Genomic DNA, 24,779 nt, shown 5'->3' on the forward strand with positions numbered 1-24,779 from the left:
GCCCGCGCGACTGGGCGGCTGAAGTCCACTCCCCCGCCGGCGACCGATCACCCGCCCGCTGCCTGAGATACTGGGCGGCTGGAGACTGCCCGCCTGCCTCGACGGGGAGCTGAAACCAAACAGAGACAGTCCAGTCACACAGCCCCATTAGGACACCCCAGCAAGGAGCCTGGGGCCCGTCATAGCAGAGTAGTGACGTCACTGGAGCTTGGCCGTCGGAATTCCTTCCCAGCAGAATCCACGTTAGCAGGCACAGTTTAACAACACAAAGAAACAACAGAGTAATACAGAACCAAAACAAATCTATAGAAGAGAGCAGAAACACAGTAATCAAATAGGGCTGGAAAGTAACGTGGACAACATGAGAAAACAAGGGAAGAAAGGAGTACAAACAATACAGGACAAGTTAATTCTACAGGAGGACATAGAAACATCAGAAGTAGGGATAGGGAATGAACTCAAGGCCTACCTAACTCGAATGGAAAGGAATATTAGGGAAGACATGAGACAGCAAGTCCAAGCAATAAAAGTATATTTTGAAAATGAATTAAACAAACAAATTCAAATGGCAAAGAACGAGCTCTACCAGGAGATAGAGATCTTAAAAAAAAATCAAACAATAATCCTAGAATTGCAGGAAAATATAAACCAAATTAAAAACTCAAACTAGAATATTACAAAGAGACTTGATCAAGTAGAAGTCAGAACATCAGATAATGAAGACAAGGTTTATCAACTTGAAAAGAATATAGTCAACACAGAAAAGATGCTTAAATCCCATGAGCAATCTATTCAAGAGATATGGGATGTCATAAAACAAATTTGAGGGTCATCGGGATAGAAGAAGGCACAGAGACTCAAACCAAAGGAATGGACAGCATATTAAATGAAATAATTCTAGAAAACTTCCCAGAGATGAAAGATGAAATGGATTGCCAAATCCTGGAAGCCTACCGGACCCCAAACATTCAAAACCATAATAGACCAACTCCAAGACATATAATTATGAAGATAGCCAACGTACAGAACAAGGAGAGAATATTAAAAGCTACGAGAGAAAAGAGGCAAATTACATTCAGGGGTAAACCAATTAGGTTAACGACTGATTTCTCATCACAGACTTTGAAAGCGAGAAGATCCTGGAACAATGTATTTCAAATGCTGAAAAATAATGGAATTCCAAACAAGAATACTGTATCCAGCAAAATTAAGCTTCAGATTTGACAATGAAATTAAAATCTTTCATGATAAACAAAAGCTAAAAGAATTCGCAGCAAGAAAACCAGCACTGCAAAGCATTTTGAGCAAAATACTACAAGAAGAGGAATTGAAAAATAGTGCCCAAAACTAACAGCAGGAGGTGTCTCAATAAAGGGGGAGGAAAATAACCAAAAAGTAAAACCAGCCAAACTAAAATAAATAAATAAAGAAGCATGACTGGAAGTACAAGTCATATCTCAATTGTAACCTTAAATGTTAATGGCCTAAACTCACCAATCAAGAGACATAGGCTAGTAACCTGGATCAAAAAAACAAATCCAACAGTATGCTGCCTTCAAGAGACTCATATGATAGGAAAAGACATACACAGGCTGAAGGTAAAAGGTTGGGAAAAATACCACTCACATGGCCCTCGGAAGCAAGCAGGAGTGGCCATACTCATATCGAATAAAATCAACTTTAAGCCTAAGTTAATCAAGAAGGATAAAGAAGGACAGTATATCCTGTTAAAAGGAACCATCCACCAACAAGACATAACAATTATCAATTTGTATGCACCAAACAATGGAGCTGCAACGTTCATAAAACAAACTCTCCTCAAGTTCAAGAGTCAAATAGACCACAACACAATAATTGTGGGTGACTTCAACACACCACTCTCACCATTAGACAGATCCTCTAGACAAAAACTGAATAAAGAAACTATAGAACTCAACAGCACAATCAATAACCTAGACTTAACCGACATATATAGAATATATCAACCATCATCAAGTGGATACACGTTCTTCTCAGCAGCACATGGATCCTACTCAAAGATAGACCATATATTATCCCATAAGGCAACGCTTAGTAAATATAAAGGCGTGGAGATAATACCATGCACCATATCTGATCACAATGGAATGAAATTGGAAATCAATGATAAAAGAAGGAAGGGAAAATCCTACATCACATGGAAAATGAACAATATGTTACTGAATGATCAATGGGTTACAGAAGACATAAAGGAGGAGATGAAAAAATTCTTAGAGACAAATGATAATACAGACACAACACACCGGAATCTATGGGACACAATGAAAGCAGTTTTAAGAGGAAAATTCATTGCCTGGTGGTCATTCCTCAAAAAAAGAAATAACCAACAAATAAATGAACTCACACTACACCTCAAAAACCTAGAAAAGGAAGAGCAAAACAACAGCAAATGTAGTAGAAGACAAGAAATAATTAAAATTAGAGCAGAAATCAACGAAATTGAAACAAAAAAAAACCATTGAAAAAATTGATAAAACTAAAAGTTGGTTCTTTGATAAAATAAATAAGATAGACAGGCCCTTAGCTATGCTAACGAAGAGAAGAAGAGAGAGAACTCAAATTACCAACATACGGGATGAAAAAGGCAATATCACAACAGACAATACAGAAATACAGAAGATAATTAGAAAGTATTTTGAAACCCTATATTCCAATAAAATAGAAGATAGTGAAGATATTGATAAATTTCTTAACGCATATGATCTGCCCAGATTGAGACAGGAAGACACACACAATTTAAACCGACCAATAACAAAGGAAGAAATAGAAGAAGCCATCAAAAGACTACCAACCAAGAAAAGCCCTGGACCGGATGGGTATACAGCGGAGTTCTACAAAACCTTCAAAGAAGAATTAATACCAATACTTTTCAAGCTATTTCAAGAAATAGAAATAGAAGGAGCTCTTCCAAATTCATTCTATGAGGCCAACATCACTCTGATCCCAAAACCAGACAAAGACACTTCAAAGAAAGAAAACTACAGACCAATATCTCTAATGAACTTGGATGCAAAAATTCTCAATAAAATCCTGGCGAATCGAATACAAAAACATATCAAAAAACCTGTGCACCATGATCAAGTAGGATTCATCCCTGGGTTATGCAAGGCTGGTTCAATATACGGAAATCAATAAATGCTATTCACCACATCAACAGACTTAAAGACAAGAACCATATGATCATCTCGATAGATGCAGAAAAAGCATTTGACAAAGTACAGCATCCCTTTATGTTCAAAACACTAGAAAAACTAGGGATAACAGGAACTTACCTCAACATTGTAAAAGCTATATATGCTAAGCCTCAGGCTAGCATCATTCTGAATGGAGAAAAATTGAAGGCATTCCGTCTAAAATCCGGAACAAGACAGGGATGCCCTCTATCACCACTTCTATTCAATTTAGTTCTCGAAGTACTAGCCAGAGCAATTAGACAGACAAAAGAAATTAAAGGCATAAAAATAGGAAAAGAAGAAATTAAATTATCGCTATTTGCGGATGACATGATAATATACCTAACAGACCCAAAAGGGTCTACAAAGAAGCTGCTAGAGTTAATAAATGAATTCAGCAAAGTAGCAGGTTATAAAATCAACATGCATAAATCAAAGGCATTCCTGTATATCAGCAACAAAACCTCTGAAATGGAAATAAGGAAAACCACTCCATTCACAATATCCTCAAAGAAAATAAGATACTTGGGAATCAACCTAACAAAAGAGGTGAAAGATCTATACAATGAAAACTACAGAACCCTAAAGAGAGAGATAGAAGAAGATCTCAGAAGATGGAAAAATGTACCCTGTTCATGGATAGGCAAACTAACATCATCAAAATGGCGATATTACCCAAAGTTCTCTACAGGTTTAATGTGATGCCAATCAAAATCCCAACGGCATTTCTTGTTGAAATAGATAAAGTAATCATGAAATTCATATGGAAAAACAAAAGACCCAGAATAGCAAAAACAGTGCTAAGCAGGAAGTGTGAATCAGGCAGTATAGCAATACCAGACTTCCAACTATACTACAGAGCAATAGTGACAAAAACAGCATGGTACTGGTACCAAAACAGGCAGGTGGACCAATGGTACAGAATAGAAGACACAGAGACTAATCCACAAAGTTACAACTATCTTATATTTGATAAAGGAGCTAAAAACATGCAATGGAGGAAGGATAGCATCTTCAACAAATGATGCTGGGAAAATTGGAAATCCATATGCAACAAAATGAAATTGAATCCCTTTCTCTCGCCATCCACAAAAGTTAACTCAAAATGGATCAAGGAGCTAGATATCAAATCAGAGACGGTGCGTCTGATAGAAGAAAAAGTTGGCTCTGATCTACATATAGTGGGGTCAGGCTCCAAATTCCTTAATAGGACGCCCATAGCCCAAGAGTTAATAACAAGAATAAACAAATGGGACTTACTTAAACTAAAAAGTTTTTTCTCAGCAAGAGAAACAATAAAAGAGGTAAATAGAGAGCCTACATCATGGGAACAAATTTTTACCCCTCACACCTCAGATAGAGCCCTAATATCCAAAATGTACAAAGAACTCAAAAAATTAAACAATAAGATAACAAACAACCCAATCAACAAATGGGCCAAGGACCTGAACAGACACTTCTCAGAGGAGGACATACAATCAATCAACAAGTACATGAAAAAATGCTCACCATCTCTAGCAATCAGAGAAATGCAAATCAAAACCATCCTAAGATACCATCTCACTCCAGTAAGATTGGCAGCCATTATGAAGTCAAACAACAATAAGTGTTGGCGGGGATGTGGGGAAAAGGTACACTTGTACATTGCTGGTGGGACTGCAAAATGGTGAGGCCAATTTGGAAAGCAGTATGGAGATTCCTGGGAAAGCTGGGAATGGATCCACCATTCGACTCAGCTATCCCCCTTCTCGGACTATTCCCTGAGGACCTTAAAAGAGCGCACTATAGGGATACGGCCACATCAATGATTATAGCAGCACAATTCACAATAGCTAGACTGTGGAACCAACCTAGATGCCCTTCAATAGATGGATGGATAAAAAAAATGTGGCATCTATACACAATGGAGTATTATGCAGCACTAAGAAATGAGAAAATCATAGATTTTTCAGAGAAATGGATGGCATTAGAGCAGATTATGCTAAGTGAAGCTAGCCAAGCCCTAAAAAACAAATGCCAAATGTCTTCTTTGATATAAAGAGACCAAGTAAGAACAGAACAGGAAGGAAGAGCATGAGGAAAAGAATAATAGTAAACAAAGACAAATGGGGGGAGAGAAAGGGAGAGAGAAGGGAAAGCATATGGAAATGGTAGGAGACCTTCAATGATACACAAAATTATAAGAGGTTATGAGGGGCAAGGGGGAGGGGGGGAAAAGGGGAGAGAATTGAACAACAGCAGAGGAGGTAGAGAGGGAAAATGGGAGGGGAGGGGAGGGGAGGGGAGGGGGGGATAGTAGGGGATAGGAAAGGTAGCAGAATACAACAGTCACTAATATGCCATTATGTAATAATGTGAGTATGTAACAGTTGTGATTCTGCAATCTGTATTTGGGGTAAAAATGGGAGTTCAAAACCCAATTGAGTCTAATGTATGAAAGATGATATATCATGAGCTCTGTAATGTTTTGAACAATCAATAAAAAAAATAGAAGACTGAGGGCCATCTTTGTGGGAAACTGACTGTTATCAGCATCTTCTTCAATGCATTTTGCCTTCTGAATTCTTCAGCCTGTGTAGGGAGCTTTTTATCCCAGGGAAGTCTTTCTGTTCTTTGGCATATCATTAAGAGTAATTAAGCATTTACAGTTTCATTTTCCATAAGCAAATTAAGTAGGAAAATGGGATAGGTTTTTCACTGTCATTTTTTGCTGTGTTCTTTTTGTTTAAGAGAGAGATTTTTTTTTTTAAAGAGAGAGTGAGAGAGAATTTTTTAATATTTATTTTTTAGTTTTCGGTGGACACAACATCTTTGTTTGTATGTGGTGCTGAGGATCGAACCTGGGCTGCACGCATGCCAGGCGAGCGCGCTACCGCTTGAGCCACATCCCCAGCCCTGTGTTCTTTTTCTAGCTTGTATCCTATGCCTGACAGCCTGATCTGCTAGGTAGTCTAGAATCCATGGCATTAATTGCATTTTCCCTTCACTTTTGCTGGAGAAAGGTGAAAATTTTTGTTGTCAGTGATGGAACAAATTAAACATAAGCAGTACTCTGAAAGTGTCACTAGCTATGATTTATGAAAAAAGCAGAATGATTGTCCCAGATTTGATTAAAGCTAAATGTTGTTTTATAGACTTTAAATAAATAAGTATTTGTAGCCTATTATTTGTGCTCTGAATTCCATCTTCTCCATCCACTCTAGGGCTTTACATCTCAATAATATTGTCTTGTGTCTCATTAGTGATTTTGTTGCCACTAGTCACTTCTTAAGAAAAAAAAAGTTTAAGAAAATCCTGCCCTTAATAGCTCTTCATGGCCCATCAGGGTGACATGATATTGCTTGCTATAGTACCTGGCACCCAGACAAAACTTGAAAAAAGTTTTCTCAATTTGAATTAGCCAAAATTTTAAAAATATAGCCTATTTTTCTGCCTTGACTTTCTACTTATGGTACACTTCCCATCAGATTTTTTCCACACCTTTCTCTCTCTGGCCTCTGCTGGAGTCCTCTCTCAAGATCACCAGGTGCCTCCTAGTCTTCAGTTCTTACTCTGAAATAAAATAATAACTCTCATTTCCTCAGCATTTCTGCCACATTTGACAAGTGGCCTCTGTCCTTGTATATGTATAAAAAGCAGCCTCTATGGTAGGAAATGAAATCATAAGTTTTTGCCACTCCCTCTAAATTTATTCAGTGGGAAAAGGCCTTCCCCCTACTTCTGAATCAAAACTCAGGGACTGTTCTTTCTGCTCATATATAGTCAATAAAATGCCCCCATTACCATGTCAGGTCACTATTTCAAGTTGGTATCTCAAGTATCCAGGGAATCTCCATTGGCAAAACTTTCAACTTTCTTAACAGCTACTCTTCACCCTCAGCAAGAACATCCACAGGCAAAAACTCTCGGCTTTTAAGGAGGAACATGCTTTTCCTGTCTTTTGTTATCTGTCCTCCTGCAATTTTCTGAAGTCTGACCTGTCAGGGTCAAAATAAGAATGAAGGAGAGGAGGATGGATCTAGAATGAGTTTTGTCTTAGTTGTCTGGATTTTCATGCAATTCATTCTTAAAAGAAGTAGTAGATTTGGGGTAGGGAGATGTGAATTCATTTGCAGACAAGATGAGTTTGAAGAATCTGTGGAAGGTACAGTGGAAATGTGTAGCAGGTTGATCCAGTGATAAACTGGATTGCCAAAATGATCTTAACACCAAAGCTTCACAGATGGTATATATGGACAGGTGTATATGTACATACACACTGCACAGATAAATCAGATTGCTACAAGTAACTATTACTATAAATTCAATTATAGTAAATACCATAGGAGTGTAATACTGTTGTGAAAGAAGAATCCAGGGAACAAACATTAGGAAGAAATTTTGATGGACTTAATAAAGCACTCTGGCTCAGGCTGGATGCCTTTAGACCTTGAAGAAATAATTAGGTCTCTCTGAATCTTCATTTCATTGCTAATAAAGGTTAGTGTAGATGATTTATAAAGCCCCTTTTGGGTTGACATTCCGTGATGGGATTGCTTTGCATTAGTTCTTATATCTGCTTCGACACAAATAGGGCATTCTTAATTTCATAACCTCTCTAGTATCTGTAAACTCATGCAATGATCTGGACTCCTCATCTCTCTCTCTCTTTCTCTCTCTCTCTCTCTCTCTCTCTCTCTCTCTCTCTCTCTCTCTGTGTGTGTGTGTGTGTGTGTATGTGTGTGTGAAAAGAAAGACTATCCTGCATGCATCAAATCTACGAATATTTTTTAAAGATAAAATAGAATGCCACAAAAATGGAAGGTTTGTGGAATTCAATTTGTTTCATGAGAGTCAATAGTGTGTGGTGATGAAGAGCTCAGCCTCTGAGACCAGACCCTGAGGCTCATATTCCTCTACCACTTAACTGCTATGTCACCTCAGACAATTTAGTCAATCCCCCCATATCTTCTTTCCCTCATCTATAAAATGAAGATGATAATCCTATAGAGATGATATAGGGATTAAATGAGACAATATTTTCAAATTACTTATTAGTAAAGTATGTATTCTCATATTTTATTATTGTTATATATCATTGTACTTAGTATCAATCTTAGCCTTTTAGTTTTCAAAAGGACAGTGAAAAAAAGAATCCATACCACTTGCTAAGAAGTGGGAATTTTGGATGGCTGAACTCCATGGGTGATAAAAATTCATTTCCTACTAACAAATTGTTCAGCAGGTGAAAAGTCATATAAATACTGAATTATAGTTGTATTCTGTTTATAAATTAGTTTGAGGAGTTATAGGAGGAATTGACTCTTACCTGCCTCTAATACTTTTTGTTGCATTCACTTGTCAGTTTACCTCAAAGTAAAGCTATGTGGAAAGAGAAGAACAAATTGTGAACTGTTCTCTTTCATAGTAGTGAACTTTACAATTTCAAAGTGTCTTAGAGGTTAGGTAACTCTTGGTGGAATAAAGTCAACCTCTAAAGCCAAAAAAATTTTTTTCCCCTAAAGCATGTTTTTAATGAGTCTTTAAGTTTGGAATATCAGCTTCAAATTTCTTTGGAACATTTGACCTGCTCCTTAAAACATAATTATGTCAGTTGCATGGAGGGAAAGACACACCTTAATGAATGGTAACTACTGAGACTGGAATCATTTTTCCAGTTTCTTCCCTTTTGCTCTTCTTACTTTATCAAGAGAGAGGCTGGGTTCAACTTGTTTGTCAGACCCAGCCAAATATGTGTGTCCCTGTGCAGTTTATTTATGCCAAGAAGGACAGTAACATGACAGCAGCAATTCAAAAAGGGCTTTAAGTGAATAAGTAAGAATAAGCCTCTGGGATTAGTCCCAATTGAAAAGTTCAGCACCACCAGGGAAGGTAGCTGCTGCTGCTGCTGGGGATTAACAAATGGCTGGCTGCAGGGAATGGTATTCACTGGACAAGCCACATTCTTAGTTATTGATGGCCTCTCTACCCTGTGGCATCAGTCTCTCCTCAGATGCACAGACTTAGAGAGTAGCTTAGAAATGTGGTTTTCCCTATTTTTCCTTCTCAGAAACTCTGTTACGTGAATCTAATTCTTACTTCCACAGGAAATGTATGGCTTTAAAATTACTACAGTCTTAGGGAATAAGATGAAAATATAATTCCCTTCTACAGAATCAAACTGAAAATGAGAGAAGTTCTTTAGTGTATTAAAAAAAAAGTTAGGGTCAGATCATTTTGTGATTATGGTGCCAAGTATGTTAATAGGAAACCTGTTGGTATAGGGCCTTTACAATTTGCAAGGCCTATTATGGACACACTATTGTTTGATCCTTATAACAAAGAGGCTGTGCTCCCTATTTCATAAAGGAGAAAAGTGAAGCCTAAAGAAATTGACAGACTTGCCCAAGGTCTCAGTGCTGGAAGTATGACATCAAATTTGGTGTCATTTCATGTAAACCTGCTATATGCAGTAATTTGTTGAGATCTTAGAGAAATTTTCCAAATACAATGTTAGTTATCTTTTCATTATTATAACAAAGTATCTGAGGTTAAAAAAAGAAGAATATAGTTTTATTTGGGGTCATAGTTTTGGAGGTTTTAGTTTCTGGTCAGTTGACCCTGTTGCTTTTGAGCCTATGTCAAGGCAAAAAATCATGGTGGGAACTCATGGTAAATTAGTCTGTTTCCTTCGGGGAAAGAGAGAAGGTCAGTTTGTCTACAGTCCCTTCCAAGGGTATACCACATATGACCTAAAATTTCTCACCTTCAGAGGTTCTTAGTATCACAGGCTAGGGACCAAATCATGGATCTCTGGGGGACACTCCAGATCCAAACTATAACACCCACCCAGCTGGAAGGCCCAAGTGTATAATCAAATAGATTTTCAGCCTTTGTATATTTTAAGATTAACTTCATACAGTTTATGAAAACCATCAATTGTGGCTTTTTTTTTTTTCTTGACAAATGGATTAATCCTAGGGGAAAGTTAGCAGTTAGAGGAAGCATATATCTGTGGAAGTGATACTGATCACCCCTTTAGATTATGGCTTAAGAAGAATTCAGTGCCAAAGAGAAGGTACCAAAAGATGGACCCACTTATAATGTTTGTAATCGGTGGGGAACAAAGATAAATACTGACCCTATTTTCTATTCTGTTCAAAAGACCAGGAAATAGAGATAGGGGATTAAATGGATGTTTTGATATTTTAATATTTTTCCTGAACGTCCCCCTGAAAAACTTGAACAAATTAACTATAACTCACAATTATTTGTTTACATGAACTTTGCTAAGGCTCCAGGCTGTAAGCTTCTTCCCTTTCTACCCTTTTACTTATTTTATGTGAAAGATATGGCTCCAAGCAGCGATGGGATAGCTTTTAGCTGTAATTAAAAATAGAAGTTGAGAGGAGTAAGTAGCCCCTTGATGAACTTCTGCCTTGGCTTTTTAATTCTTGCTTTAATATTTGAAGGATTAGATTAAGTAACTTGAATGTAGACACCATGAGAGTCTGCATTTAATGGGCCTTCAGTAATGTAGAGTGAATGATCAGTTTCTAAGATCATCTACTAATTTTCTTTCATAATGATAACAAAATAACTCATGACTGACACAATTCTCATTTTTTCATGTGCATTCTAACAGCCCCCACTGAGTTCTTTTGGTGCTAGTCTAATTCTGTTCCATTTTGTGAATTATGCTACAAGCGTACCACTGAGAAGGCAACAGAGCCAACTTTGGTTGAACAGGATACACAGAAATTGCATTCGAGAAAATAAAAGGCAGTAAAGTGGCCTTCATTTCCTTCATGCCTTCTTAGAGGTAGCTAGCTTTGAGTCACTACAAGAGCAGGGCCAAGGCCAACGAGGTTCTGTTGGGGATCTCTAACCAGCCTCAGCAAGTCTCCCATGTTATAATAGGCTGCTAAAATCTAATAGTGCTTAAAACCACAGGGAAATGTAGCTTGTGGGTGTTTTCTGTCTCCTTTCTGTCTACTGTCAAAGACAGCAAGCTGTTCTTCCACTGATACCATGTTGTGTCAAAGAGATTTGGAAGCTCAACATTCCAGTTTAGAGTCAGACTCATGATTAGTGTTTGCACAAAATATCTTCTTCCAATTAAGTGCATTCTTATTCTATTCCAAGTTCCCATGCTGTTTTTCCATATTGAAAACATTTTGGGGTCTAATTTTATATGTATTATATAAATTTTGAGTACTTGATAATTTTTACATACATGTGCACTTGTGTAACCAGCACACAAATGAGGATATGGAACATTTTATTATTCCCTTTCCAGCTAGTGCTAAGCATAAGTACTATTTTGATTTCTATCCCCATAGACTGTATTTGGCTGTTCTTGGACATCATAAAAACTAAGTCCTAGAATGTGTAATCTTGTGTTTGATTTCTTTCACCCAATATTATACCATAACTCATCCATGTTGTTGACTAAAAAATTTCATTGTATTATTTATTCACCCATTTATTTATGGACATTTGGAATTCTTAAAAATAGCAATTCAAGGAACAGTCTTGTATGTATATTTTAGTACATATAAGCACTCATTTCTCTTGGACATATAGGCAGGGTGGGATTGCTTTTTTTTAATTGACTGTATTTTTAAATGACATGACAGCAGAATGCATTACAATTCCTACTACACATATAGAGCACAATTTTTCATATCTCTGTTTTAATATAAAGTATGTTCACACCAGTTCATGTCTTCATACATGTACTTTGGATAATGATGTCCATCACATTCCACCATCATTGCTAACCCCCCTGCCCCCTCTCTTCCCCTCCCACCCCTCTGCCCTATTCCTCTCATGCTTCCCCTCCCTGCCCCACTATGAGTCAGTCACCTTATATCAGAGAAAACATTCGGCATTTCTCTTTTGGGGACTGGCTGACTTCACATAGCATTATCTTCTCCAACTTCATCCATTTACCTTCAAATGCCATGATTTTATTCTCTTTTATTGATAAATAATATTCCGTTGTGTATATGTGCCACATTTTTTTAACCATTCATCTACTGAAGGGCATCTAGGCTGGTTCCACAGTTTAGCTATTGTGAATTGTGCTGCTGTAAACATTGATGTGGCTGTGTCCCTGTAGTATGTTGTTTTTAAGTCCTTTGGGTATAGACCGAGAAGTGGGATAGCTGGGTCAAATGGTGGTTCCATTCTCAGTTTTCCAAGGAATCTCCATACTGCTTTCCATATTGGCTGCACCAATTTGCAGTCCCACCAGCAGTGTATGAGTATGCCTTTTCCCCCACATCCTCGCCAACACTTATTGTTGTCTTCATAATAGCTGCCATTCTGACAGGAGTGAGATGAAATCTTAGTTTTGATTTGCATTTTTCTAGATAGAGATGATGAACATTTTTTCATATATTTGTTGACTGATTGTAGATCCTCTTCTGAGAAGTGTCTGTTCATGTCCTTGCCCATTTATTGATTGGGTTATTTGGGTTTTTTTGGTGCTTAGCTTTTTGAGTTCTTTATATACCCTAGAGATTAGTGCTCTATTTAATGTGTGAGGGGTAAAAATTTGCTCCCAAAATGTAGGCTCTCTATTCACCTCACAGATTGTTTCTTTTGCTGAGAAGAAACTTTTTAGTTTGAGTCCATCCCATTTATTGATTCTTGGTTTTAAGTCTTGTGCTATAGGAGTCTTATTAAGGAAGTTGGGGCCTAATCCCACATGATGGAGATTAGGGTCTACTTTTTCTTCTAATAGACACAGAGTCTCTGGTTTAATTCCTAGGTCCCTGATCCACTTTGAGTTTTGTGCATGGTGAGAGATAGGGGTTTAATTATATTTTGTTGCATGTGGATTTCCAGTTTTCCCAGCACCATTTGTTGAAGAGGCTATCTTTTCTCCAATGCATGTTTTTGGCACCTTTGTCTAATATAATTGTAGTTTTGTGGGTTAGTCTCTGAGTCCTCTATTCTGTACCATTGGTTTACCAGTCTGTTTTGGAGCCAATACCATGCTGTTTTTTTGTTTTGTTTTGTTTTGTTGTTTTACTGTTGCTCTGTAGTATAGTTTAAGGTCTGGTATAGTGATGCCACCTGCTTCACTCTTCCTGCTAAGGATTGCTTTAGCTATTCTGGCTCTTATTTTTCCAGATGAATTTCCTTGCTTTTTCTATTTCTATAAGGAATGCCATTGGGATTTTGATTGGCATTGCATTAAATCTGTATAGGGCTTTTGGTAGTATGCTCATTTTGATAATATAATTCTGCCTATCCAAGAGCAAGGTATAACTTTCCATCTTCTAAGGTCTTCTTTGGTTTCGTTCTTAAGGTTCTGTAGTTTTCATTGTATAGATCTTTCACCTCTTTTGTTGATTCCCAAGTATTTTATCTTTTTTTCCCTGAGGCTATTGTAAATTGGGTAGTTTTCCTCATTTCCCTCTCAAAGGATTTGTCACTGATATACAGAAATGCCTTCGATTTATGGGTGTTGATTTTATATCCTGCTACTTTGCTGAATTCATTTACTAGTTCTGGAAATTTTCTGGTGGAGCTTTTTGGTTTTTCTAGGTATAGGATTATATCACCTGCAAATAGTGCTAACTTAAGTTCTTCTTTTCCTATACATAATTTCTTCCATCTAATTTCTCTGGCTAGTGTTTCAAGAAGTATGTTAAATAGAAGTAGTAAAAGAGGGTATCCCTGTCTTGTTCTAGTTTTTAGAGTTAATGTCTTCAATTTTTCTCCATTTAGAATGATGTTGGCCTGGGGCTTAGCATACATAGCCTTCATGTGGGACTGCTTTTAGTCATAGGACATGCAGTTATTTTTAGTAGGTACTGCCAAATATTTTTTGCAAGGTGGGAAAATATTTACCTCCTAAATTTCTATGCTTTATGAACATGATTTTATTCTGCAATGTTTTCACTCTAGGTTGGTGTTACTCATTAATGTGGGAGATATTTGCCACCCATCTCAGATTATATACAAACACCCATTTATGTTCACATTTATTCAGTATGTATTTAGAGATGGAAATTTGTCTTGTCACAGGCTTGGGGGCTTAGTAGTGAAAGTTTGCCCTTAGGAATTAAAATGAAACAGCTTAAGATAGGTAGGTAGTTAGATGATAGATAATCACAGTAAAGTTTAAGTATTGAATAGATGTCTGGTTTATGGTGTATCAGTGAGCATGAATTTCAACTTAGTATTTAATTAATAGAATGAAACCAGAAGGATGAAGTGACGCAGAGAGGTCCCTTGCATTCTGCCTCTGGCATAATTCATTTGCAACAGGCTGAATTATATTTTATGGCTGCTATTTTTCTCTAATTTGTCCTTGATTCCTTTGAGAGGAAGCAGTAACTCAATATATTAGTCACCGCTTAGAATCCTCAGCACTGAGCATTTAAATTCTACCAAGTATGTGTCAGCATGTGGTTGAAAAAGAATGGAAAATTAAGGCTTCAGTTTCTTTGAACATAGTGGTTCATTCAAGTAACCTACCTGCATGGGCTAAAGAGCCAAATAACTAATAATATTCCTGATATAAGAAAAAGAATTGATAAAGTAAGGAGCTTCTAGGACCAGTCAGAAAAGCCTATTAGGCTGGATTTTCAAATAATAAAATTCCCTTCCTTTCTGGGCAAAGCTACATTAGTTTACCCATTCATTCTTTATCATTCATTCACATAATGATTCAACATTTATTTGTACTCTGTGGCAGGCCTTATTCTACTAGTAATACAGTCCAGAACAAAGCAAGAGTTTTTGTTATGAAGCTTATCCTCTCAGGAGGCTAAGAGGCAAAATCATGTATTACTCTGGAGAAAAATAAAAACAGGATATGGGGTTTGGGTACATAGGCCTGGTATTGGGCACTGCTTGGTTGCTTTTCATAAGGGAAGGTCAGGGAGAGCCCCAGTGACATTTGTTCAGGGATTGAAGGGATTGAAGCAGTGTGGCTATCCACTGAGTTGTCCATGTGGAGTGGGGCAGTGCCTGATGGGCTGAATGTTGAGAGCCACAGCTGAAGGGGCCCCAGCAACTTCTAGCTGCCAACTGATTGGCTCCTCTGCGGTGATGCTCATTGGGCTGTTTCCCCGCCCTTTCAGACCACGGAGCTCCTCATTGGGGGACTTTTTTGGCTCTGCCCATGCGACCCAGCCAATAGGCCTCAAGAGAAGGAGTAGTGGGAGAGGTGGAGAGGCTTGTGGGAAGCCTGTGGTGGCAGTTGGGCTCTGAGGGTTTTTCCTGAGGAGCTGTGTGGTGTGGTGTGGTGTGTGTGGTTCTAAAAATAAAGTTTGTTTCTTTTGACAAGTGGCTCCTGAATTGTGCCCAGCCAGACTGTGGCACTGAAGGCTAGTAAAGAGGCCTTTGAGGTAGGTAGTAAGGATAGCTGGAGGTGAGGTCAGAGGAATGGCAGAAATCTGGATTAGACAGAACCCTGCAGGCCATAATAATGACCTTGGCTTTTTCTTGGAGTGGGAATCTACTGAAGGATTTTGGATAAATGATGATTCAAAAATTTAAAAAAAAAATATTATCTTAAATAAGGGTAGAAATAGAAACCAAATAAGATCTCTAACTTTTGTATTCAGGCAAAAATTAAATGGCATAAATGCTTTCTTTTTTACTTACTGCCATCACTACGCCTTATTAGTAATGGTAAATTGTGCTCATCCAAATATGAACAATGTAATAACTTTGCCACATTAGTAATAACTTAGTGATATGCAAATTAATTATAGGCAGTGGATATTATAAAATAAGTTCTTTATTTAATGCTTTTCCATTTACCTAGCTTTTTTCTGGACACTCTTTCTCCTCGTCCTTTTCTATTTAATAATGTTATACCATTCTTTCAGTCACCCAAACTTGCACTTCAGCCATTTATGACTACTTCTTCTTCATCCTCTATACAGGGAATTTGTATTGTTGCCTTGCTGTCTCCTAAATCCATTTCTTTCTGCCATTCTTAACTTTGGTTTTTGACCTTCCTTTCATTTCAGAGTTAGTGACCCAATTTTCCTTCTTTAATCTATGTGAAATTCAGCAAAGAGAATATAGGTTTCTGAAGTAAGACCTTGATTTAGGTTGGTTCAGGTCTTTGTTCTTCCATGTACAATAAGGTCTTTGTAGTTTTTATACCTCAATAATACCAACATCTAATTTAGAGTATTAGTATCTAAGATTGCAATAAGGAGAAATGGGGTTATAGAGTGTTTAAAGAGCCTAGTAGCAAGAGGCACTTAAAACTCTTTCCACTGTTGACATCACTCCATCCTTGATCTTTCTGGCAAATTCTAAAGCAGAGCTCCATTGTGTCAGTCTTCTTTTCAAAACCTGCAATAGTTCCCTATTGTCTCACACATCAAATAAAGAGACTTCTGCCTGTCATTCAGATATCCACTGTCTCAACTTTTTTCCCCATTATTCTTCTCCAATATATTTTATGTATTAGCCAAAGTCACTATTTTATAATCCTGTTATTTTTCAAAAGTCATCTCTTAAAATCATGACAATCCTTCAACTTGTCTCAAATACCATTGCCTTAACAAAGCCACTGACAATCTGAAAATGTTATCTTCTAGTCCTGAAACATCCTCATACTTGAAGGATGCAGCATCATGCTGATACTCTGCAGCCAGAGAGCCCAGGTCCTGCCACTTAATGTCATCCTGTGGATGTTATTTAATCTGTGTCTTCAGTTTTCCCCTGCAAAATGAGGATAATGATACCTACCTCAAAAGGGTGTTGTGAGCACTGAAAGAGTTATTGCATGTAAAGCACTTTGCATAGTGTCTGTGACTTGGAAGTCAGTTAAATCAGTTTCTATTAATGTAGGCATAATTTGAACATTATTTTATCATCAGGACCCATATTTTTACTAAGATTTCAAATAAAAGCTGTTTGAGATACACTAGAAAGTGACATGAACTAGAAAACAAGAGCCTTGCAGTATTGGTTCCCACTACTAACCAAGCTGTGTGATGTTGAATATGAACATTTATCTTCTCTAGATATCTTCTTTTGGCTACAAAAATAAATAAAAGAAAAAATCACTAGCTCTCTTTCAGTTCCAGTAGCCAGAAAAATATCTAATAGCCACTACCAACTTGCTGCTGCAGCCCGGCTGGCTGGGCAAAATAAGGGGGGGGGGGTGCTGAACAACTTGTGAAGATTGATATAGCAGGAGTGGGAGCCCTTTATTGTAGGACAGGAGTGGTATTTATACATTCCACACAGCTTATCTTAATTAGCATAAACTAATCTCCACACTTAATTGCTTGCTGGAGTTACTTCACAAACCACTCCCTCTGGCATTTTGCCAGGCGCCATCCAGACTTGTTTACAGACTCTAACACCAACTCAACCCTACCAAAACAACTCTTAATTTCCAACCTCTAAATGTGCTCATTTCCTCAGTAAATGATACTACCATCTACCCAATTTGTCAAAAATCTGACCCATCTTTAAATCCTATTTATGTTGCTATCTAAATGTAATACAGGGCTGGGGATGTGGCTCAAGCGGTAGCGCGCTCGCCTCGCATGCGTGCGGCCTGGGTTCGATCCTCAGCACCACATACCAACAAAGATGTTGTGTCCGCCGAGAACTAAAAAATAAATATTAAAAATTCTCTCTCTCACTCTCTCTCCTCTCTCTCTCTCTTTAAAAAAAAAATAAAAATAAAATAAATGTAATACATCTACAAATCTTATCAATTCTGCTCCCCAAATATATTCTTATTTCCAATTACTTCACCTTGATCTCCACTGCTACAATCCTAATCCATTATTTCTCTCCTGTACTGTTGCAATTAGGTTCCTAACCCATCTTTTGGCCTCCATTCTTGCCTATTTTCCATAGAGCCAAAGTGCTATTTAAAACACACAACAAGCAAGCACAGTGTCCTATGCCTTTAATCCCAGCTACTGGCCACTAGAGAGGGTGAAGCAAGAGGATCACTTGAGCTCAGGAGTTTTGAGACCAGCCTGGGCAACATAGGGCAAGATACTATCTCAAAAAAATAAATAATAAACATAAATCAGATAATACTATCTCAAAAAAATAAATAATAAACATAAATCAGATAGTATCATTCCCCTGCTTAAAACTCCTCAGTGGCTTTTCATCATAGAATGACATCACACCACTTTATCCGCTCATATCGCTCTCCCATTATGTCCTTTTTTCTCTTCCTGCTTCCTCACCATACTCATGGTGCCTTGAACCTTAGCACAATCAATTCTGATTGTCATCCCCAGTCCTTAGCTGTCCTGGTGACTTGCTTCTTGTCATTTAGATCTCAACTCTAATTGCTCTCTGCTTTCTATCAGCAGTGCTCTATCACACCATCTGGTTTTATTTTTTCCTAAGACTTACCAAAAAATAGTCTATATACTTACTTATCCTCCCCTCCCCGAGTAGAAATTGCAAGTCCATAATAATAGGGCCCATTTCTTAGCACAGTGCCTGGAATATATTAGGTATGCAGGGGAAAACCTTGACTAAATCACTGAAAAATTATAAATCCACTTTTAATGAGGTATCAAGGTTTTTTTTTTAATATTTTATTATTTAGTAATCGGCGGGTACAGCATCTTTCTTTGTATGTGGTGCTGAGGATCGAACCCGGGGATGTGGCTCAAGCGGTATCAAGGTTTTAATTACATGAGCAAGTACAGTTACTTGTAAAATGTGAGGGCTACTGGTTTTTCCTTTCGTTTAATACCTTATCCTTAATGAACATTAAGTACGTCTGTGCCAGAAATGACTGTAAATAAAACAACACAGTCCCAAGTCCTTCCCCACTCCAATCTCCTAAATAGTGCTCACATTATTTTCTCCATCTCCTCTCCAGTAGACCACCTTAGTGTATATTACCATGCTCTTCGGTCTTTTCCTTGTAGGTCCTAATCTTCCAATGTATCTATCCTCCTGAATGCAGTCAGTGAACTTTTCAGTTGCTTATCTATCGAGGCTTTGTTTCCTCAAGAAAGACCCAGCATCTGCGCTTGTCTCCACCTCCTTCGTCTCGCCAGCCCTCACTCTGAACCAGGCCGCACTCCTCCTCCCTCTTGGGTTCCCGCCTGCCACCCACCTGGGTGGCCCTAGCTTCGCGCTTCCAGTAACATTCTACAGAGCACCCATGTTGCCTACTTTTTCGGATTTTAGATTGTGCTTTCCTCGGGGAAGCCCTCCCTGATTAGGCTAAGACCAGTTCCCCATCCTACAACCCCACATTACCAAGGGCGTCTCTTTCAGAGTTCATATTTGTTTTATAAGTATATTCTCCCAAATATGATAACCTCAGCACCGTGCGTTGGCAACAGCCAGAGCTCAAAAGCTATTTGCGGAAGAAACACCAAGACTAACGGCCCAACCACTACTCGCCCCACCCCTACGGTTGCGGCGCCAAAGTTACGCATTAAGCAGGCGCCCCGGACAGGCGTCTCGGGCGCCTGCGCGAATGGGCGCGCATGCGTGGAGGGGGGAGCCTGCTGACAGATTCTCGGAGGCATCGGTGGTGGCGGCGGCCCAGGACTGCGGGGAATGGGAATCCTAGGGCCCTGACTGAGCACCGCCCCCGCCTCCCTGCCCCCGACATGGCTCAGGAGAAGATGGAACTGGACCTGGAACTCCCTCCGGGTACGGGCGGGAGCTCGGCGGAGGGCGGCGGCGGGGGCCTTAGGAGGTCTAACAGCGCCCCCCTGATCCACGGCCTCAGTGACACTTCTCCGGTGTTCCAGGCCGAGGCGCCTAGCGCCAGGCGGAACAGCACAACGTTCCCGAGCCGCCACGGCCTGCTGCTGCCGGCCTCCCCCGTCCGCATGCACAGCAGCCGCTTGCACCAGATCAAACAGGAGGAAGGCATGGACTTGATCAACCGAGAGACGGTCCACGAGCGAGAGGTGCAGACCGCAATGCAGATAAGCCACTCCTGGGAGGAAAGTTTCAGCCTGAGTGACAACGATGTGGAGAAATCCGCCTCCCCAAAGCGCATCGATTTCATTCCGGTGTCACCAGCACCTTCACCCACCCGGGGAATTGGAAAGCAGTGTTTTTCGCCATCCTTGCAAAGTTTTGTGAGTAGCAACGGATTGCCTCCAAGCCCTATTCCCAGCCCAACTACTCGATTTACTACCCGGAGAAGCCAGAGTCCCATCAACTGCATTAGACCAAGTGTTCTTGGACCATTGAAAAGAAAATGTGAAATGGAAACTGAGTATCAGCCAAAGAGATTTTTCCAGGGCATCACCAACATGCTTTCTTCTGACGTTGCACAGCTGTCAGATCCTGGTGTGTGTGTATCTTCAGATACCCTGGATGGAAACAGCAGCAGTGCCGGGTCTTCTTGTAACTCACCAGCGAAAGTCAGCACTACCACCGACTCTCCTGTGTCACCTGCCCAAGCGGCCTCTCCCTTTATTCCAGTAGATGAACTTTCATCTAAGTGATTCTCCCATTCTGAAACTTTCTTTCTTTTTTCTTTTATTTTTTTTCAATGGAGAGACAGAAAAATCAAGTTGGAGCAAGCACTGAACTTTGTTGATTAATCTGAGTCTATTTCCTATTTGACCCTTTTCCCTTTTTTTTTGAATTTCCTGAAATGTTATTCTAGAGAACTTCTATGTCAGGTTCCTGCGGATGCCCTTGAATTCAGTGTAGTAATATTTTCAGACTTTTTCCCAATAAGTGTGTTGAAGCATACATTTTACGCTGCTAATATGTCTAAATACATATGTTATCCCTTGATTTTTTTAAATAATTGAGAGCTCTATTTATTTATGGGAATATTAAGTTCTGATGAAAATATAAATGTTGAATTAATCAGTATAGTAAACTGATGTTTTAAAATTCCATACTTTATGGCCACACTAATTTTTAATGTCATTTTTAATGATTGCTAATTTTCTTTTGATGAACAATAACTATTTACAGCTTTTTAAAAATGTTAGTTATAACATATCCAGTGGTTGTCTGTTTTACCCAGGAATCCTTGGGTATTAATTTTCTGGGTGCAGAAGTGGATGGGAGGGGGAGATGATAAAGGAACAAATTATAAAAGTTTGCAACAAACCTTTTTAAATTAAATATGTAAAAATAACCATATTTAAGAAAAATGTTTTCTAGTGAAATTTTATTAGTAATTCTAGTTAATCATACAAATATAACTATGATATAGAAAGTGAACTTTTAAAAAAATATTTTTAACCAGAAAGTGCTTTCTTTTGGGTATAATCCTAAAGTGCAATGGGGCAGTGCCTTGCAGTCCTAGCTCACTGTGTATAGACTGAGGTAAGATTCTTTGTGCCACTTCAAACTTAAAAGTTTTTCAAGTATAGATATGTGGGAAGCCCTGGTGATCTTCAGCAGAGCCCCCCCCCCAAGCAGATAATGCTTCTCAATGATTTATATACTTTAAAATATCCAATCGTGCCTCAGTTCTGGACATTCTTGCCAATGAGGAGCCAGAGCAATTTTAGGCTGCTTTTTTGCTTTGCCCATCTGTCACCTTCCTGCCTCTCCCTTGTTCAGGAAGGAAGCAGCTATTCCTTTGCCAACAGGTTCTTCCTTTCCACTTCCCATGTAACAGGGCACTGTCATTTAGACATAGGTACAGTGTGACTTAGTTTCTAACAGTGAGCAACAACAGGACTGAATTGTTTAACCTCTGTGGTAAAGCTTTAGCTGGATTTGGTTACCTTGGGGAGGTTGGTTAAATAAGGCTGGTCATTTGCAAGAGAAAAGCAGTAGAATCACATAGGTAAATCATTGTTTAACTTAGATTTTGTTAAGGGTAGAATTGTAGAATATTCTTTGTCTTTGATAACTAAGATAATAAGATTAGCAAATCACTTTCATATTATACTTCCTTATGATACCTCATCTATTTTCCTTAACTAGATAGATGGGTGGGTGGAAGAAAGAAAGACAGGCAGATAAAAAGAATGGAAAGGGTTAAAAAAATTAAAAGACTCCAAGATACCAAGACAAAAACCCTATCTTACTTGTTAAGGTTATTACCTATGAAGACTAGACTAACAGTTACATAGAATTTTTATTGCTATGAGAATAAATGTTACTAGTCAACTCTTGACAGTTGCCTCAGTGAAATCCTATCAAGGGTAAGGTTGTGACCATGTTTAAAATTTTCTGTTCTGGATAATAATCTTCCTGTGCTCCAGTCCTGACAGTGTTCCACAATTCAAACCTATATATTCAGTTTCCTGTTGATACCTGATCTGCTTCCAGAGGTACTTTAAAACCCTCAACATCTTTAAAACAAAGTTGTTATTGTTGTTTATCTCTGTTCTTAATCTGTTCTTGTATAGTGCCTAAATTGATGTCATCACTGGAACCATCTTTGACTTTCTCTTTCTTAATCACCAAGTATTGTCAACTGCTTTTTAAATGAACCTCAGGTCTCTCCCCTTCTCTATCTATGTTTTCCTTGATTTAACTTAAATTCTTGTGTAAGTGATCTCTCTGCCTGTCTTCTCTCTTTGATCTTCACACTGACTCTAGGGCGATCTTTTGAAAAATACAAACTTGAATTTTTCACTCTCTTGTTTGAAAATATTCCTTTTCATTTCCTACAGTTTAGGGAATGCCTTTTTTTTTTTAGCCTGATTTACAAGGTCTTCATGATCTGGACATATTCTAAAATGGCTTCATTCCTCCCTAACCCCCTTCCCAGTACACATTCTTCCTTCCTATTCTGCGAACACTAGACTACTTGATATTCCTTAAATATTTTGTGTACTTTTTTGTGTTTTGTGCTTTTTGTTAGGTTGTTCCTTCTCCATAAAAGGGCATATCCTTTTTAGTCAGGTTTTTTTCTTTTTATTGCATGTAAATTTAAAAAAGCAGTGTAAACTTACTGATTATAAAATATTTAAACAATGTAGATATTTACACAGTTAAAAAAAAAAAAGCCTCCCTATTACTGTAAAATTTATCATCTCGTTCCACAGGTAATTTTTGTTAACAAGTTGGTATATATTATACAAGATGGGTTACTTTTCATTTCCATGTACATATGTGTATATACATGCAGGAAACCAACATTTCATTGACAGCTCTCTTTCTTTCTCCCCATATCTAATCCTTGCCAAGTCTTACTGATTTTATCCTCTAGAATCCATTCCTCATTTTCATCTCTACTGCCACCCTGATCCAGGCTATCATCATTTCCTTCTTAAATATATGACTCCAACTCTGGTTGACTACCTATTCATTCTTTCGAAAGCAACTGGAGCTTTTAAAATTGCAGATGTGATCCTTCCATCTCCCAACTTTTCCTTCTTAAAGCTTTTTATTGGCTTCTGTTGTTCTTATGAGTTTGCCAAAAGGTATTAATTCTGACCTAGGAGGCCAGGAGGGATCTGACATTTGCCTCTTCCGTTGTTTACTGTGCTCCACCTTCAGTGACTAGCTTTCTTCTACTTAAATACATTATGTTCTCTCCAATTTTAGGTCTTTTTACCAGATCCTTTTCCCTGAAGGTATGGAAAAGTTTTATTTCTATAAATTTATTATTTTTTATAGATAAGTTTTAAATTAGCTAAGGCTCTAAGAGTTTATGTGGTCATTTACATTACCATAGTATTGTTCATAACTTCAATCATTGCTCCTTATGTAGTTTATGTAAAAATTATCCTTCAAAAATATTTTAAGGTATTAGTATTGCTAATCTACAATAAACCTTGTACAAGAAGTCCTAAAGCAATTAACAACCTTCAGTTATAGTATAGTTTGTCATATATAATAAAATTCTATGCAATATTTTCCTTTATTATGTTTGTTAAAAACATAGTCTAAAATGTAAAACATAGTGTAAAAAATTATGTATAAAATAATTATTGGTTGCCAAATCCAAGCCTACTGGGTGCCAGAACCTTCAAACATATTTGAAAGATTGATTGTAATCAAGAAAAACCTGCTTTCCAGTGATTCAATTTATTAATTCAGCCCACTACACACTTACAGCAAGAGACCATTCTTGATATTTTGGCAGTACACTGGGTGCAAAGGTCAAGACTTAGGAGGGCAATAAGACTGAGAACTTTTTTTTTCCTCTGGGTATGTTTTGAATCAGTAGAAAAAGGGTGAAGATTCAAGAGAGGTCGGAGATAGGGAAATGGTTGCCAGACAACCAGCAGAGGAAGATGATGTAACCTACGATTCCTGGATAGCATCAGAGAAAAGAAGAAATAGTTGGCCTTGGAAAGGAGGACAGTAGACTTTTTTATCTTCTGATACTTTCTTAAAAATCGGGAGGAAACATCAGTAAATATTGGATTGATTTGCTATTTCAGGAGTACAGAGAAGATTTGTGGAAAGTAGAAAGAATTTGTGTCTGATTTGTTTTATTTTCCAATTTTTGAGGAATCTAAGATATTTGAGGATGGAGACAGTGAATTTAGAAGCTTAGGTGAAATAAAGGTTTAATGTTGCTCTGAGAATTTGTAAATGACTTAAGGATGAGTAAAAGATTTATTCAGCCATTTTGGATGCCATGTTGCAGTTGGATAATAGGCACAAAGGAAGTGTGTTGAGTTGACTAGGTTTGGGAATTTGTTAAGTGGG

The 24,779-nt window shown here is 38.1% G+C and overlaps 2 protein-coding genes across 4 annotated transcripts in view; both read left to right on the top strand.

Annotated features, from left to right (window-relative positions):
- PIP5K1B (phosphatidylinositol-4-phosphate 5-kinase type 1 beta) overlaps positions 1-24,779 on the top strand; it is a 305,629-nt gene that overhangs the window by 61,745 nt on the left and 219,105 nt on the right. The window lies entirely within an intron of this gene.
- Positions 19,661-21,292, top strand: PABIR1 (PP2A Aalpha (PPP2R1A) and B55A (PPP2R2A) interacting phosphatase regulator 1). Its single transcript, XM_081282643.1, has one exon. The coding sequence runs from the start codon at positions 19,667-19,669 to the stop codon at positions 20,642-20,644; it is 978 nt and encodes a 325-aa protein (XP_081138769.1). The 5' UTR covers positions 19,661-19,666; the 3' UTR covers positions 20,645-21,292.

The sequence above is a fragment of the Spermophilus citellus genome, assembly GCF_964194105.1.
Source record: "Spermophilus citellus genome assembly, chromosome: 2".
Taxonomy (NCBI): domain Eukaryota; kingdom Metazoa; phylum Chordata; class Mammalia; order Rodentia; family Sciuridae; genus Spermophilus; species Spermophilus citellus.